We start from the raw sequence: 18,616 nt of genomic DNA, 5'->3' as shown, positions 1-18,616 counted from the left end.
GGTTTGCGTGCGGACGCACGGCGAGCGCGCAGAAGTCCTCGAGCCCCGCCCCCACGGGCCCGCCGGGAGGCTTAAACCGCAACTGCGCAGCTCGGGAGGGCGTTGATTCCCGCGCCAACACCAGGCCGCGCGTGGGCTCCGGAGCGCTGCATGGAGGGGCCGGCCTAGCTGGGGCCCGCGCCAACACCAGGCCGCGCGTGGGCTCCGGAGCGCGGCATGGAGGGCCCGGCCTAGCTGGGGCACCATGTCTTCTGGCTGCGACGCTGGTCCTGCGCACGATGCGGGGTCGCACCGCCGGGCGGTGGGCGCCCGAGGGGCGGGGAGGCGAGCCGGGACCCACAGGAGGATGTGGGCATCCTGTCTGCAGCCAGCGTCCCCGAGGCCGCGCTCAGACCATGAACACTTGGTGAAGCTGCGCCCGGACAGCGCGTCCGACTCCTTCTCTCGCTCTGAGGACCTGTGCGCGCTGCAGGACTCGGTGCCTCTGCCCTCCGTGCGGGCTTCCCTGAGGGAGGGCCTGCTGGACTTAATGCCGACTGCCGTCGCGGGTAGACTGGGCGCCGCTCCTGAGCACCCTCTGCCCCTGATCTGTATCCAGAGCTTCTTCCAGCCACGGCTTGTCGAGACAGGTTTGTACTTCCGGCTTCCAGGGGCCCTCGTGTGGGCGCTGAGAAGCGGGGTTTTATATGGTTAAAGGTGGAGGGTGGGCACTAGAACCGGTGCCCAGTGCCCGGGTGTACGTGCACTAGACGGGGCGTGCGGCCTAGGACTCCTGCCAGCTCGGTGACCCCGGCCGAGTGCCTTAAGGCTTCAAGGTCTCAGTGTTCTCATCTGTAGCATGGGCTTAACAGGACCCAGCCTCCGTGGCGGTTACAAGGATGCACTGTGTTAATGCTTCTAGACTCTACAAAGTAGAACACTTAGCACAGTTTGGAGCATCGTTAATTGTTGCACAGATGTTACCTGGTCTGTTGAGTGACTTTGCCTGGTACGCACCAAAGCGATTAGGAAATGGATATATCCCAGCTTCATTTCCTTTCCATTCAAACAGGGCTCAGGAAAAAAAAATTTTTTTCAATAGGTGTATCATATATAGTGGAAAGAGCACCGGTGTGAAGGCAGTTAGGGTTTGAATTCCAGGGCTTATGCTCTCTGTGGCCTGGACAGGTTTCTTTTGCACTACAATCCCCACACTTGTAAAATGACATTAAAAACCACTCTTTCTGTGGGTTCTTAGAATTAATTAAGCAGGTTATGTGTGTAAAGTATCCTGGCACTTGAATGAGTTGTCAGAACCAAGGGCTGCTGGAGACGATGCTTTTGCCCTAGGTAATTCTTGCCTTCTGCTGGGCAGCAAGTAAACACAAGCACAGGAGTCAGTGCTCTGGAAGAAGTGAGTTCTGCTGCTACAGAGCACAGAATCTCTTTTTTCTTTGATTTAATTTTTATTCTATATTGGAGGATAGTTGATTTACAATATTGTGTTAGTTTCAGGTGTACAGTAAAGTGATTCAGTTATACATATATCCATTCCTTTTCAGATTCTTTTCGCGTACAGTTTGTTACAGGATATGGAGTAGAGGTCCCTGTGCTATGCAGTAGGTCCTTGTTGATTATTTTATATATAGTCGTGTGTATATGTTAATGCCAAACTCCTAATGTATCCCTCCCCGCCATGTTTCCCCTTTGCAGAGCACAGAAACTTGGAAGGGAAAGTTCAGGGTAGGATTCTTGCAGGAAGGGCCGTCCTTTCTAAGGATGTGTAGAAGCTCCTGGGGTGGCAGGAGAAAGCAGTGTGTGTTGAAGTTTGAGAAATGTAGGAAAATATGGCAAAACTAATGTACAGGGCTGGAACTCAGGGTTTGGGAAAGAAATGAGAGTCCATACTGAAAACTTAGTGGGGCCCAACAGAAAGGCGCCTTGTTTGTCCTGTCAGAAGTTTGGATGTTTATCCTGAAGGCTGCGGGAAACACCAAAGAACAGTGACATGGAATTCTGGTTTAGAGGCTCACTTGGACCTCCATGTGGAAGGCAGTTGATTGGGTGCAGGATGAATTGTAATCTAAGGGTCCCACTTAAGTTATAAAAGGTGGGACCGGGTTTTGCAGATCTGAGAGAGAATGGGTGAGGCCTGGTGACCAGTTAGAAAAGGGAGGGCAGCAAGCGTGGGTGACAGTTCACAGCTGCATCTTTTTGAGAATACAGAGCACAGTAGAAAGGGATTGGGGGTGGCGAGAGGATCTTACTTCATCTTCAGTGCTTTAGAGGGGCCTGGTAGACAGGTCTGGGCCCAAGGTACAGATGTGGGCTTTTGGGAGGACAGGTGTTTGAAGGCATGGTAGAGACTTAGGTTATCCACAAGAATATCCAAAGAATCATAGGTCTGAGAGTTGTTTTAAGTGAGTATATTTGAGGATGTTTATAAGCTGAGAGAAAGTAGCCAACAGAGGAAGGGTGTAAAGATCTAGGAGAGGAAGTGATTGTTCATTTGTTTTTGAAAAGCTGAACACTTGTCGTGTGCCTGGCCCGTTTCTAGGATCTGGGGTTCACACCATCTGTTATCTCTTCTGCAAGGACAGTTCAATTCATCCCCCGGTGAACAGAAGTCAGATTATTCTTTGCATCCCATTCAGGTGTAAGAACTGTTTTGTACCTCTGAAGGGAAGCAAGCTCTGTCCTTTGGTCACCTGCTGATGATAATAGCATTGGCTGAGACCTGACCATTTACAACGAAGGCACTTCTGTAGGTAATAGGTTCCAGGAGGGCCTGAACTGAGTATGTCTGTTTCAGCATTTAGCATCGTCTAGCATCTGAGAGGCCGGTACATTATAGGCATATAGTAGACTTAAAAATGAATATTTGTGGATTGTCTGAATGAGTGGATGTGTGTGATTCATATCCTATTTGCAGGTCCTATGCCCTGCAATGGATTTTCAGTGTCAGGTTGTGAAAGTATTTATGACGGGGATTGGCATTGTTCCCTATCTAATGGATAAAGATTACACATGAAAGGACTTTACACTGACATCCCAAAAGCCTCATAGGAATTACTTAACAAAAAAATAAAATTGGATTCTGTATAATTTCTAATTTGTAAGCTGGCCAGAACACTGGTATTTCAGCCAGTCCTCTGGTAGTTCCGATGATGTCCCCATGATCACCCAGGCATAATCAGAATGGCTTTAGGATTTGAGAGCCAAAATGTTCCTCAGTATTTACTGCTTTGCTAGTCCATTTAAGAAAATGGACTATTGAAAAAATAGCTTCAGACACAGTATGGCATTTTATGATTTAGCATGAAATCTGAGAAATATAGAGGTTATCTGAAGCCTGCAATGGTAAAGTTCCCTCTGCTATTGAAGTTATTGTCTTTAAACAAAGATTCTACATCACTAATGCTATATATATTTTTTTTATGATATTCAGGTTAATTTCCTGTTCTCTCTAAGGAAGTAATTGGTTGCTTGGTATGAGAGATGGTGTGGCTTCCAAAGGTGAAAAGTATTATTTTGTTGTACTTTCCAGCTACCTAAGGATGGGAGAGGCCCAGGACACTGCAGTCAGTATATTATGTGGAGCACGTTATATTGTGGTTTATTTATGAACTTTTACATGTTTATTTTCTTTTTTGCGGTACGCGGGCCTCTCACTGTTGCGGCCTCTCCCGTTGCGTAGCACAGGCTCCGGACGCGCAGGCTCAGTGGCCATGGCTCACGGACCTAGCCACTCCGCGGCATGTGGGATCTTCCCGGACTGGGGCACGAACCCGTGTCCCCTGCATCAGCAGGCAGACTCTCAACAACTGCACCGGAAGGGAAAACCACATGTTTATTTTCTATGCAAGTTTGAGTGCTCCTTTTTGAGTTTTGGTAGATAAGTGTTTTGTAACTCTGGAATACTTGGAGTTATATAGATATATATATAACTTATATATATATTTTTAACGTAGTAGTTAAAGCCGTGGAGAGTGTACTAGTCTACCTAGGTTCAAATTCTGGCTTTACCCTATGACTTCCCTGTGGCTTCCTCTGCTCACCTATTAAAAAGGAGGATAATAAGACTGCTGTGGTGAGTTACATACTAAGTGCTATTTAAGCATTTGCTATAATGATCATGTATACTCGAAGGCAAGGAACTTGCCCCTTGATCGTCTCTGTATTCCTAGTGTTTAAGAATTCCTAGTGCTTTCCTAGTGCATTGTGTTAGGATAGAGATAGCTCAGTATAGTTCTTCTCACTATAAAGTACTATTACGTTGAAAGTCTTTGCTTATGTACTAATAATCTATGACATATCTGCTGAGGACAAGGAAAGGAATAGTTTTAAAACTGCAATGGATAACAAAGATTGTATGATGTAATGCCTTTATTATGTAATTATAAAACTAACAAATGATCATGGTAGAAAATTTGAAAAACTCCTAGGCAAAAGAGAGGTCAACAAAACTTGGAGTAACTTTCAGAGTGTAGAGTTGTCCATGAATATTAGTGCTTTCATATTTTCTAGGACTTTAAGTAGACTCTGCTTCTTAAGAGTCTATTCCTGATATTTTATTTTAATGATGTTTTCATCATGGGGACACACACACACACAGAAATCTGTTAAAAAAAAGAAAGAAAGACATGTAAATCACTGATGTTTCAGATAGCCACATGAAAGAAAGTGAGAAAGGTCAACAAGCTGAAAGAATGTGGAGTAGCATCTCCTTAATTGCTTACATAACTCTGATAATTACCTGTTTGTGGATAAAGTAATTAATGGGGAATCTAATTCAAGAAAAATGTATGAACTGCAAGCCTTCTGGAAGCCAAGTATTTCTTTCCACAAAAGGTTACTTTCCATGGCTGTGCTTCCTTATTAGCAGACAGGGAAAGAGTATTGTATGGCAAAGGATCTTCCTGAAGGAGGGTGCTTCCCACACTGATTGTCATAAATGACTTCGGAATTACTGTTGCTCTATTACCAAAATCTTAAACTAGGATACTTTTGACAAATGCGGTCCTTAGTTAATTTTTAGAGCTACAAACTGTCAGATGGCTCTGAAATAACAATTATCTGGCTATTCTTCAGGGTGATCACAATATGGTAATGACCTTGAGGTATCACTAAAAAGCAGGAAGGTGTGAGTCTTCCTTTGGTGCCAGAGTGAAATGCGAGTTGGAGTTGGAGTTGGAAAAGAGGCCCACAACCAAGTTCTAGAGAAGGAAATGTGAGGTCGTTAGTGAAAAACCAGGTTGAAGTTAAGGTGAAGAGGCATGAGGAAATGGTCAACTGTTACAGTATTACAAGGATCATCAAGAAGCATATCCATGAATGTGGTTTGTATTGCAATCTGCTGAAAAAGAGACAAATATCCTGGCCTGGCCTTCATGGAGATTATATTTTGTTGATTCTGATAATAGATTATTGTTGAAAAGGGCCTCCTATAAATTATAACCATGCAAAGGCAGCAAGATAATTTATTTTTCTTTATGTATGTGTTTCTCATTCCTACTCACTTCTATCTTAGGGGAAGAGAAAATCAGACACACAAAAAATGTCAAGTCTCAGCTATTCCTTTTCAAAATAATTTTTTTCCAAATTCCAGTGGAGGCAATAGGTTAACTGTTAAGATTTGTAAGGCTCAAAAAGCTAGATTTTTACAAAGTGTAGTGAAATTTTATTACATAAATAATAGCTTTGGAAAGAATACATGATGATGTAAATTTGGCAAAAGCTGGTTTTTCTTCCGTGAATGACTTCACTGTGTTGGGAGAAGAGGCAGAGAAGAAATCAAAGTAATTAAACATGGGGTGAGTTTTCCTGATAGGGGACTCTAGTGCTTTAAAATAGACTAGATAATCCTAGGGATAATCTGAGGGTAGAACAGACCAATGCCTCATTTCCAATCTGGTACCCTGGAAGAAAACAGTGTATTTTCTTTGAGGTCTTGAGAGGTTTTTCTTCTGCTTTGTTTTGGTTTTGGTTCATTTTGTAATCAACCTTATTAAGGTATCATTTACATACAATAAAATGCAGACATTTTTAGTCAACGGTTCAGTGACTTTTAATTAATGTATACATTTGTTTAACTACCATCCCCATAAAGATAGATAACAATCCTAAAACCCTAGAAAGTTTCCTCCTAGGCTTTTGCAAAAGTATCCCCATCTCCCACCCCAAGGCCACCACGGATCTGCTTTTTATCTTTAGAGATGACTTTTGCCCAGTTTAGAATTTCATGTAAGTTGAATAATACAGTAGGTGCCCTTTTGATCTGGCTTCACTTGCTCAGCATATGGTTTTTGAGATTCATTCATGTTGGGATGTTTTAAACCAGGACTTTAGCCTGGGTGGCTGATGTTGTCTGAAGGCACCTATAGGTACATCTGAGTCTCTGGCATTGTCACTGTCTGTTCTTGGCTCCGTATTTTCAACTTTACTAAGAAGCACAAGGTTGAAGTAAGGAAGATCACTGTCAGTATAATGGAGGTGAAGTGGGTTCTGTTATATAATATTCTCAGCATAAGTTGACCTGCTTGGAATCATTGTGTTGATAATCGACAAGGATTCTCTTCCTCCAAAAACCTTGATACTATAAAACTTCTAAAGGACGCTGTCCTAGGACTCTTTTAGTTTTCATTTTTTGGGAAACATTTCTGGAAAATTCAACTGCTCGCAACCTGAAAGAAGCAATTATTCACCTGAAGGCTGACTCTGCTAAAGTTGAGTTGTCCGACCTTTACATGCTGATAGAACCCAAATAGCCTTGCAAAACAATGCTCTCTTATTGGATATAAGCATATAGATTGTTTAAGATGGACGTGTATATGCAGTAAAGTGAAAAAACAAAGAATCTTTGAGTTTCCCTTGCTGGGTTTTTTTATTTTTTCATTTAAGTTTCTATAGCGTATGCTAATAGTTCAGGGAAACCTCAGTTTAGTTTTAGGTCCACTCTATATAAATGTTGAAGTACTCCATACCCACCTTTTTTCTACCTTCCTTCTTTTCTTGCATCTTTCCTTTCTAACTTCTTATAATCCATTATACTTAATCCTGCATTTGCTGAGGTGGCAATTAGTGTAGGGAAATTGAAAGCACTGTGAAATTTTGCTGTTCAGAACGCATGTTGACCAAATTCTATATTGAGAAAAGGTCTGAATTTACCCAGAGTAACCCTTTCTCAGCGTCTTTGAATAAAGGCCATAGAAAGTGGGCTATATATAATATCCTGACAGGTATGTAGAACTCATAGCAATTGCCCTAAAGAGCTTACCTAGCGTAGATGCATGTGAATGCATTTAATGATTGTTTTATTGGCAGCAGTGCCAACATACACAGTTTGTTTTGTTTTATATCATTCTCATTACCTGCTGTTTACCACTGTATACATTGCTAATGGCGTGGTTTCTATGGCTTGTGAATTTCACGGCCAAATAATATGTAATTTATTGCACACTTCAGTGTAGAAGATGGAGACTCCATAACTTTTCGTGTGCTCTTTGCCCCTTTGGAATGTATTACACTGAGATCAGGCAAAGTAATAAATTTATTTGAAATGTACATGATAGCTAAACATCAGTTAGGACTGATGGGCAATATTTCTTCTTCCAGCAACATAACCGTTTTTAAAGACTAAGCCATTGAAGGTGGAGTTACTGAACATGGGACTCGATTCACTGGGATCCTTCTTAGAAAAATAAAGGACAACTTGAATTGGATTTGTGTGGCTTATTCAAGTAGTAACTAATCAGCTACATCTTGGTGAACTTAATTTGTCACAATCGTTTGGTATTTTATTAACTCTCTTCCCCTTCTTCTCCCAACTCTCACGAGAGCGGATCATGAGTATCTTAAAACATACTAAGTCGTCTTCCATCCCTGTTAATCTAACTACAAAAGCACACCTTCCTTATCCAATGCAACTTACTGTCTTTTAGAGTAGCTGTGGTTTTAATTCTCTACAAAATTAAAACCAGCAAAGAGAAACATTTTCAAGGAGCCACACATTGTAGAGCTTTAGAAAGAAGACTTTAGAATGAAGGGCAACTATATCAATTTATAGCTAAAGCACCTAAGGGCTAAAGTAGGAAGGTAATCATCAAGGTCAGGGAAGGGGTTGAAGATCAGGTTTCAAGCTGAGAAAGAGTCTACAGGAACTCAACCTGAGCAGGTCAAAAACTGAAAGGAAACCACGAATGTTCTGAGAAGGCTGGCATCTGGCCTCCAGTGTGGGATTCAGACGGGGAGTGGGTCCTGGGGGAACTGAGCTTCTGCAGTAGGCAGAGAAGTCCACCTCCCCTCCGGAAAGTGCCACTGACATCAGGGAGTTGAGGGGAAAGAGCAATGAATTCCAGTCCACCTGAGAAAGCAGGCCAGACTGATTAACTCTGAATTTAGGCTTATTTCAGATACTTCTTGAGAAAGAACTTGGACAAGAGCAAGTCCCAGGCAGCCTCTTTTAAATCCATGCCCAGTATTTTCTGGTGGAGCTGCTCAAACCCTCCAAGTGACTCCAGTATTTTAATTTCACTCTGTATTTAATTCCGACAGTTCTATGACTGATTATTTAATGGGCAAATAAGTAGGGTCACAAAAGAGTGTGAATGTATTTTACAGGATGAGGATGGGCGGAGTGGAGCAGTCTGGAATAGGACACCAATAAAAAGGGATCTTGGTAAAGAAGAACGTCTATTAGAAATGGAGAGGAATTCGCAAGGGAATTAGTGCCTGACACCACGCCCTTCTCTCTGCATGTTTAGAAGCTAGTTTCTAATTTTATTTTCATAGGAGATGTGCCTGTGATGAATTGTCTTTTACCTCCACACTATTTATCACATGGACATATTGTGAAGTTTGTGTGAGAGAAAGCAAGTATTAGAATTTGTCTTGCAAGCAGCTATAAGCACTGCCTGGAACAGTCTAGGATAGAAGGAAAAGGAAAGGAAGGTGGAAACAAAGGAGAAAGACAGCTAATGATGCTGGAGTCTCTCACTAGGATTTGTGGTATCTCGTTTTGAAACTAAGTACAGAAAGTCAGAACTTGACTGATTGTTTCTTGATCACGGTTTGTTTTCATTTTTGTTTTTCTCTTTCTGTCTCATCAGTTATTCCAGCCAGTGCCATGTCATTTTCAGTTTCAGTAAGCATGCCTGTCTTGTTTCCATTTGCATTATTCATGCAAACGTTGATTGAACTGATGACCCCGAGTTATCACGGAAACATTAGTTACACCAGTGGATACATTTCTTAATTTTAGAAAAAAATTACCGAGTGAAGGTTAAAATAACTCCTCTTCAATTTGTCATTTAAAAAAACTTCTCCTAACATACAATACCTCATTGCCTAACAATGCCAGATAAATGAAGAATTCCTATGTATTCATGAATGCAGGCTAGTCTGTGTATTTTTTGGCAGGTATGACCGTTACCGAGGGTAATGGCCTTGTTTGCTGGCCATGTCCTGTCTCCTAGAAAGTTGTACTTTCTGTTTTCTTTCAGTTGGTCCATTGGATATCAGAGGTGAATTTATAAAACTATACTTCCCTTTACACTTACTTTGTTTTGTTTTGTTTTGTTTTACTTGAAGTATAGTTGATTGACAATGTTGTGTTTCAGGTGTACCGCCAAGAGATTCAGATATATATATTTCTTTTTCAGATCCGTTTCCTTTATAGGTTATTACAAGGTATTGAATATAGTTGCCTGTGCTATACAGCAGGACCTCGTAGTTTATCTACTTTATACATAGTATACACTTACTTTGTGTGATCCACGCTGGTCAGACCACATAAGTATTTTCACTTCTGATATAATTTTTTCAGGTCCAACCTCAAATCTTTGATGAGAAGATATTTTAAAATAAGTTCAGCGTGTGTGTGCTCTAAATCCAACAGTAGTTATTAGAGATATGATTTTGCACTAGGTATTCCTCTCTTTTTTGTTCTTGGCCAACCAATTGAAAATTAGTCTTTATTTTCTGGTTGGTTTGCTAGATGTTTATGACTATAATAAAAGTGTTAAATTTTCTCTCCTATCTTAAAGCACAATCTGAATTAGCAATGGATATTGTGCTATACATAGGGGCTGTGATATAAATATAGTTTCTAACTTCAAAAACATAGCCTAGAAGGGAACACAGACACATATGCAGCAATCATGGCACTGCATCTGTTTACTAAGTGAAATAGTACTGAGATGCATAAAGTGCTAGCAAGCCTTGAACAGCCAAATCAGCTTCAGAAATAGATGCACAGTTCTTTAAAATATTCTTAACATTTTTCCAGCTACATGTAGAATATAACTTAGCATAAAAACGGTATGGGTTTAAGGATATGGGGGGGGAAGGTTAAGCTGTGACAAAGTGAGAGAGTGGCATGGACAGATATACACTACCAAACGTAAAATAGATAGCTAGTGGGAAGCAGCCGCTTAGCACAGGGAGATCAGCTTGGTGTTTTGTGACCACCTGGATGGGTGGGATAGGGAGGGTGGGAGGGAGACAAAAGAGGGAGGGGTTATGGGGATGTATGTATATGTATAGCTGATTCACTTTGTTATATAGCAGAAACTAACACACCATTGTAAAGCAATTATACTCCAATAAGGACGTTAAAAATAAATAAATAAGTAAAAGAAGACTGACTCATCCAATTAAAAGAAAAAAAGAAATTCTTTTGTCCTGGATTCAAGAGAAGGGATGAAGTAAAAGGATGAGGAAGAACAAGAAGAGGAAATGTGAGTGTGGAGAGGGTAGGAGGAAGAGCAGAAGGCAAATAAGTGTATGTGCTTCCCTTGCCATCCCTGACTTTTTTTTTTTTTTTTTTTTTTTTGCGCTTCAGGAAAACCGAAAAGCCAGAGAAGAGCACGGAGGTGGTCACCACTGCATGTGAACAAAAAGGTGGAGAGAAGAGAATGGTGGTAATCTGGGCAGGCAACTGGAGGATGACCTGAGTGCATCTCGCCAGGGAACGGTCCCTGTTCCATAGAAGCCCTGAATATGCCAGGCTCTTATGTTTAGATGGGGGGCCGAAGGCGTCTCTGGGGTCACCACATACATCACTCCTGGAGGTGGTGTTCACATTGTGTTCTTTGTAAAGAGTGTCCCTGGTGAGGTTCAACATCTCCCTCTGCAGGACCCAGCCTTGCCCTCCCAACCCGCCGAGGTCAGCAGGCAACATCCCCAGTAAATCACCAGGTGTGGTGAGATATCTGGAGTGGCCCTGGTACCCCCCAGTTCAGGCGTCCTGGGGAAAGGGTGAGGAGGACAGAGGCACCGGGGCTTCTTCTCACGCAAGCAGACAGCTCACCCGGCCCAGCGCTGCTGCATCCCTGTGGGCACGCGGTAGCCCTGGCATCCGGTAGGGGACACTGCAGGATCCACACCTGGCTGGGATTTGCCCACCCCCTGGGGACCCCGCAGCCTCTGTGGAGCCCCACTGAAGGGCCTGGGTCACCTCATGGCACCATTTCTCAACCTGAGGTTCTATAGATTTTCCATAGATGTGTAAACATTGAATACAACACACACACAAAATGAAGGCAATTCAAAGCAATGCTAATTTAGGATGAGTTAAAGGGCCAGGATTCCAAATTAATTATGACCTTATAATTAAATACTAAATACATCTGGTTTTATTACACGCTGAAAAACAGTGTCTTCTATAAAGTTTTCATGTTGGGATATAGCAAAGCTATAAAATTTATGATTCTATGACCACAGCATCAGGATATTTTTAAATTAAAAAGCACCGGCAAGTTTGGCTGGGGTGTTAAAGAAAGAAAAATGATTATTAGGGGAAAAGGGAACATTGCAGTTCTCTGCCCACTTCCACTGTGCTGGTCTCATGATGGGCCGTGTTGCGTGTGGGCTGGAGGGACAGGGTCACTACTCCCACCTGTGTCATCAGACGTCCCACTCCTCACAGCGCCCAGGTGGGAGGGACCCACACTTTTCACCCTGGAGCCCCAGAGCCTCCCCTTTCCTCTGCATCACTTTCACTGTTCAGGGGACCAGTCACTTGAACGCCGCCCGGCCAAATGCCCAGGTTAAATCGCCCCTGTAGGACAGGTCTCTCTGCTACCAGAACACACTTGGCAAAGAGCAGCAAACAGGCCCCAGTGCCCTGGGGATGTGAGCCCTGGGGATGTCAGGGCCCAAAGTCACTTGCAGGGTCTGAGTAGCCCCCCTGGGTCCCACACACCGACCCCAGGGAGCCCACCTCCCCACTAACTCCAGTCCCTGCCTTTGTGTGGCAGGTTCTGGTCTGACACCTGTGAGGACTGTGACCTGGAGGCCTCAGCCTGAGACTCAGAGGGGATGGAGCTTGTGCAGCGTCTGGCAGCTTAAATGAGACACGAGGCCAAGGAAGGAGGGCCGCCTCTCTGCTCCCCTCCGCTCCTGAGTCAGCTAGTGAGTGCCGGTTACTTCCTGTCGGAGCTGTACAGATTTAGCATAAATTTTAGATATAGGTCTTATTTTTAACAGTGAAAGGCTGTTACATCAAGCAAAATTGATATTCTCCTCGGTTTTTTTTTTTTAAAAAACTTCTATGTAAAATAACACACAAGTGTAGAAAAGCACCCTCTGCAAAGGGAGGGCTCAGTGAATTACAATGGGCACTGCATTCTGGGGGGCAGTAGTTTTTCCCTCTGTGAAAGCCCAGATGCTTCTGAGAAGCTCCTCTCAGCTTCCTTACTCTGGCCCTACCTCCACAGCGGAAATCCCAAAGGGACTGGATTCTCCCAGCCCTCCAGCACCCTCCACTACTTTCTGATTGTGCTGCCACACTCATTTTGAGTTATTTGTGTGTAAATCACTGCACTTGGAATATACGTGGAGTAACTGATTTCATTCTTATAACCGAATAAGTTAGCACTTAATTCTTCTCCCCTTCTGCAGGGGGCAGCCAGGGTGCTGGGGACGTCCTGTATATTGAACTGGGTATTGGTAACAGATGTGTTTATATTTACAAGAAACCATAAAGCTCTACACTTAAGATCTGTGCCCTGTACAATACACCAAGTAAACTTCAATTAGAAAGAGATGCCAAAAAATTTCCCCACAAAACAAACTTCAGGGCCCGGTGGCTTCCTCTGATTTCTACCAAACATTTAAGACAGAAACGATGCCCGTCTCCTACACACTCTTCCAGAGAACAGATACAGAGGGAACACACCCACACTGCTTTCATCGGACCAGGAGAATACTGATGTCATACCCGCAGCAGATATTACAGGACAGGAGAAATTACAGGCTAAAGACTTCTGAATGTCGATGTCAAAATCCAAAAGCAAATATTAGCAGTCTAAATCTAGAGGTTTTCAGAAAGGAAGGAAACGGATTTCGTGGCAGTATTTCCAGTGGTTGATGTGGACAGGATCACTGGGTGTTTGGGTGCTGCCTGGGAACGTGGAGAGAAGGGACAATGCCATCGGGTTAGTGGAATGAACATTTGGTGACAGAGATTAGGAGGGCCTGGGTCATCCTCAGAGACAGTCCTGGGATGGGGTCTCTAGACTGTGGCTATGGAGGGGTCCCTCTAGAAGGGCATGGGCCTCTCTCCTGTGCCACTGCAGGGTCTAGGGATGGCTGAGGAGTTTGTAGGGGCTGGTTTTTGATGAGGAAGGATGAGCAGGGAAGGTGCGCCCTCAGAGCCAGTGCAGCCACGGCCCCTCCCCAGCCAGGCCGTAGCCCAGGCTACTCAGACAGTTGCTCACATCAATAGTCAGGCGACAGTGGGGCACGCCAGCTTCACCCACTAAACCACCAAGCACAGCCCAGCAGGCCACTGTCCTCATTAATCAGCACTACCTGTGCATCCAGGGCTGGTTGTTGAAGACCAAGCTAATTTGTTAGAGATGTGCCATGTGGGCAACTGGCTTGGAGAGAACAGGGCTCTGAGCCACGTGGGGACAAGCCGACCACTGGTCAGACCACCAGGAGGCTCACCCAGTGTGTGAAGACGCTGAGGGAGGAGGGACGTAGATGGGACCCCCTGATCCTTCAAGGGACCTTCTTTCAGGGATATTTAAGAGCTGTGGGGTCAGGGATCAACATGTAAGGGAGGCAGTGGGTCAGGCATGGGCCCTCCTGTTGGCTCAGACCCCTCCTGTCCTTGGAGCAACCATGGGGCAGGCAGGAGGATTGGGGGGATGGAGGGAGGGGAGCCCTGGGCTCAGGAGTCCAGAGCACCATCTAGAGCATTCAGGGGTTCAGGGATTTCTGTCCCAGGGAACCAACTACATTCCTGTCCCACATCCATCTGTCATCAGCTTTGCGACTCCGGGAAAGTCACTTAAAATCTCAACATTTTCGTGCCATGTACCATAAAATATGGTTCACAGCACCTGCCATGAGTTCCCCACGGGGCTGATGTGGGGATCACAGGAGATGATGACAGATACTCTTCACAAGCTCTAAAGCATCACACCCATAACCTTCCCCACTCCCCTGCCCTGTGGCATCCAGGTCCCCTCTCTGGAGGCAGCACTACCACATTTCTTGCTTATTCTTCCAGACATTTAATATTTGCACACTTAGGTAGCACTTATGAAGTAACCATCATTTTTCATCAGGGTCTACCTGATTTGCTGTATTAAGCTTCATCATGTAATACTAATAAGTGGGCCCTATTAACATTTCCATTATCACAGAACAAGGAACTGAGGACAGAGGGTCTGCATAACTTTCCCAGGTTCATGTGGCTTCTGGTATGATTTGAATCCAGACCATCAGGCACCAGCCCCCACTCTGTCGGTCACTGTGCTGTGCTCCCTTTCTGTATTATCTCACTAAATAAAGTCATGTCCCCGTGCAGTCAGCCTGCTGGCTATTTTCAGTGCACACCACATTGCAACACCCTCTTCTCAGCCCAGCTTCGATTCACTTGACTCCCCTAGACTCCCCTAGGAGGCTGGTGAACAAAGAGAACAGACATGTGACCTGGGAATGAATTGACACCTCTGCATGGTCTTCTCCCAGCAACATATCAATAGTTCTCTCAGTTTTTGTTGTGTTTTCCAGGATCATGACTCGGGTACCAAGAAGAAAAGGAAGATTATAAAGGAATGAAACACAGGATGCACAAGAATATCATCTGCGATCAAGATAATCTGCTGGCCATCCGCAGCGGTGGTTCAGGCACATCAGAATCAGCATCTGGCCAAACAACAGGGTAGGGACACAAATAGCACCCCCACTAACCACTCCATTGAAGGTACTGTGGAAATAATACTAGCAAGTAGATTCAGGAGAATGGCTGTAGTTTGTACAGCAGAGCCTGGATCTGGCTGAGGGAGGATTGGGCAGGGAAGGTGCCCACTCAGAGCCCGTGCAGCCACTGCCCGCTCTTAGCCAGGCCTTAGTCCAAGCTGCTCAGACGATTGGTCAGTTTCTAGTCAGTGAGACCCTGGGGGCCTGTAAACTTCATCTGTTAAGGCACCAAAACACCAGCCCAGTAGACCCTGTTCCCAGCTAATGAATATTAACTGCTCATCATCCAGGTTTGATCAGTTGAAGATGATGCTAATTCTCTGTGCAACTGTCATGTGGGCAGTTGGTTTGGAATGTCCTGTGTTTTGAGTCAGTTAGGGAGTCAAGTAGACTACTGGTCATTCAGGGTGGTCACCTGACCACCAGGAAGTCTCACTGCAAATCAGCTGCTAGAATCAAGTGCTGAGGGGGAAGGGAGGGGAGATGCACACATATTTGGATACCCCGGTCCATCAGGGGGTCTGCATTTGGGGGAAAGACATTGTATTTGGGGTCAGGGATTGAAACGTAGAGCCAGGAGGTGGGTCCAGATTTGAGCCATTCTCTTGGGCCAGGCACCTCCTCCGAGTACCAGCTGTCTCCCTGCAGCATCCTTGGGGCAGGAGGATGTGTGAAAGGGAGTGAGGAGAGCTCTTGGTTTGTGTATCCAGGGCATGATCTCATGTCCATGTGTTCAGGAATCTCTATCCCTCCCCTGCCTCAGACCCATCACTCATCAGTGTTGTGACTCTGGGCAAGTTACTCAATTTGTCTAAATTTCAGTGCCCTGAACCATAAAATATGGATCACAGCCCCTACTCTGCCCACCCCACAGTGCATCACAAGAAATAATATTCTTTCCATGAGCTCTAAAACGACTTACTCATGTCATCAATGTGAAAAAGTAGGCTCTATCCTCCTGTTTGTAGCCTCCTAGGTGCCCTTTCTGGAGACGACCTACTTATTCTTCCAGGCATTTAATACTTGAACATTTGTGTAGGTAGCACTTATGAAGTACCCATCATTTTTCTTCAGGCTTTGTATTTACTAATTTTTAGCCTCAGAACATAATACAAATAAGCAGGTCCTACTAATATTTCCATATCACTGGCCAGGGAACTGAGAAACAGAAGGGCTAAGTAACTAACGTTCCCAGGTACACTCAGCGTTCAAATAGTCTATCTATCTATCTATATCTGAATATGTCACATTTTCTTTATCCATTCACCTGTTGGACACTTAGTTGTTTCCTAGTCTTGCTTTGCCTTATTTATTTTATTTTTTTACACACACTGCATGACATGCGGGCCTTAATTCCCTGACCAGGGATCAAACCCGTGCCCCCTGCAGTGGAAGTGTGGAGTCTTAACCAATGGACCACCAGGGAAGTCCCCTGCTTTGCCTATTTTAGAATCAGATTATTTGTTTTTGTTTGTTTGTTTGTTTGTTGCTATGGAGTTGTTTGAATTCCTTATAGATTTTGGATATTAACCTCTTATCATACATGTGGTTTGCAAATATTTTTTCCCATTCCTAGGTTGCCTTTTCATTTTGTTGATTGTTTCTTTTGCTCTCCAGGAGCTTTTTAGTTTGATGTAGTCCCATTGGTTGCTTTTTGTTTTTGTTGCTTGTGGTTTTGTTGTCATACCCAAAAAATCATCACCAAGACCAATGTTAAGGAGCTTTCTCTTTATGTTCTCTTCTAGGAGTTTTACAGTTTCAGGTCTTACATTTAAGTCTTTAATCCATTTCAAGTTAATTTTTACAAATGGTGTAAGATAGGGGTCCACTTTCTTTGCTTTGCATGTGGGTATCCAGTTTTGCCAACACCATTTACTGAAGAGACTATCTTTTCCCTGTTGAGTATTCTTGGATCCCTGTCAATTAGTTGCCTGCATGTGTGTGGATTTATTTCTTGGCTCTTGATTCTGTTGCATTGGTGTATGTGTCTGTTTTCATGCCAGTACCATACTATTTTGATTACTCTAGCTTTGTAGTATAATTTGAAATCAGGAAAAGTGTTGCCTCCAGCTTTGTTCTTCTTTCTCAGGATTGCTGTGGCTTTTGAAGTCTATTGCAGTTCCATACGAATTTTAGGATTGTTCTTCCTATTTATGTAAAAAATGTCATTGGAATTTTGATAGGGATTTCACTGGATCTGTAGATTGCTTTAGGTTGTATGGACATATACTCTCTGAGTGAGATGTGCATGTAAATGATTTGCCTAAGACTTATTAAAGCAAAACAAAGTCAAAGAAACTGCTACATTAGAAAATACTAAACGTGTAGAGTATGGGCCGCTGGTGTGTGCTCAGGATGACCCAGCCCCCTCCAGGCCAGAGGGGTGGGTGGGAAGCAGCAATTATAACAGACAAGGATGACCCTCCCTGTTTACCCCTCCCTCTGGGCCCATTTTATTCCGGGCTGGGCTGCATCGTTTAAACTCAAAACACACTTTTAATATAGGGCCCTTGTAGCCATCCTGTTGTGCTACTCTTCACAACCCATGAGCAGGGTCACAGGAAACTGTCAACAGGTCTGGCTTTCCATGTTACCACTCATACAACCCAGTGCTTTTCCACACTTGATCTACAGATCACAGACACGTGAGGATTATACAAAAGAACAAGAACAAAGCTTTATTATAAGTTTCACATCGAAACAGGGTCCAAACGAGGCCCAGGCTGAGAGGAGGTGGACACTGATGGCCTCGACCCAAAATTATTGGCTCAGGCCAACTTCCTCCTCTTAAACCCCAAGGTAATGAATTCTCCTGGAGGAGAATGACTTGCTCCATGGCCCAGTGGTTTTTTGTCCAGCCAAGCCCTGGGCAGGTGATGAGGGGGCCCTAAGAGCAAGGCTGCACCTTGCTGTACCCACTGCGGAGCTGAGGCTGCTAGGAGTAGAGGCCGGAACCGACACACCCCTAAAGTCAGCCGTGGCTGGGCATGGGCTGTGCCCTCCGCTGGAAGTAGGGGGGCCCTGCCTGGGTGCGCCCCCACGGATGTGATGTAAGATGGGGGCAGTAGTGCCTCCAAACCCAGGCTTCTTATTAGGGCTGGGTCCCGTGGTCACCATGGGGTGGCTCTGGTGAGGAGGGCCCCAGGAGTTCAGGCCCACGCTGCCCCCATTGCTGTGTGTGGTGCTCGGGGGCCCCCTCATTCCTGCTGTAATGCTGAGAGCTGCAAACATGCAGCTCAGATCTAGGGCAGCCGCTGTGCTCCCCAAACCCAGCTGTGTGCTAGCATAGATGCCCACAGTGGAATTTGTGGATGATGAACCCCCAGAAGATGCTTCTGCGGGGGTGCCCGAAGCTGGGGGGCCAGGAGCAGAGGCAAAGGCTGGAGCTTTCCGTTTCCTATGCTGGGGAGAGCTGCCACAGGCG

The 18,616-nt window shown here is 44.5% G+C and overlaps 1 protein-coding gene across 3 annotated transcripts; it reads left to right on the top strand.

Moving 5' to 3' along the window:
* The first annotated feature begins 31 nt into the window (after positions 1-31).
* Positions 32-18,386, top strand: LOC307183919 (uncharacterized protein). 3 transcript variants are annotated; one of them, XR_013827634.1, is made up of 4 exons: positions 33-629; positions 10,820-11,175; positions 12,237-12,390; positions 15,004-18,386. XR_013827634.1 is itself a non-coding variant. In XM_079917088.1 (3 exons), the coding sequence occupies exons 1-3, from the start codon at positions 245-247 to the stop codon at positions 15,041-15,043; spliced, it is 504 nt and encodes a 167-aa protein (XP_079773214.1). In that variant the 5' UTR covers positions 32-244; the 3' UTR covers positions 15,044-18,386. The 3 variants fall into 3 exon arrangements, 2 of the variants coding, with proteins under 2 accessions (XP_079773214.1, XP_079773215.1); XM_079917088.1 differs by lacking the exon at positions 12,237-12,390 and having other exon boundaries at positions 32-629; positions 10,820-10,898; XM_079917089.1 differs by lacking the exon at positions 12,237-12,390 and having other exon boundaries at positions 10,820-10,878.
* The last annotated feature ends 230 nt before the right edge of the window (positions 18,387-18,616 follow it).

Source organism: Stenella coeruleoalba (assembly GCF_951394435.1).
Source record: "Stenella coeruleoalba genome assembly, chromosome: 3".
Classification (NCBI taxonomy): domain Eukaryota; kingdom Metazoa; phylum Chordata; class Mammalia; order Artiodactyla; family Delphinidae; genus Stenella; species Stenella coeruleoalba.
The sequence above is the reverse complement of the archived record's forward strand: the minus strand, read 5'-3'. Positions and strand labels throughout refer to the sequence as shown.

Excerpts from the sequence above, each read along its gene's own strand:
- LOC307183919 (XM_079917088.1), top strand. The coding sequence starts at position 245 with ATGTCTTCTGGCTGCGACGCTGGTCCTGCGCACGATGCGGGGTCGCAC. Across the intron at positions 630-10,819 it reads GCCACGGCTTGTCGAGACAG|GAAAACCGAAAAGCCAGAGA; the intron begins GTTTGTACTTCC and ends TTTGCGCTTCAG. Across the intron at positions 10,899-15,003 it reads GTGGAGAGAAGAGAATGGTG|GATCATGACTCGGGTACCAA; the intron begins GTAATCTGGGCA and ends TGTGTTTTCCAG.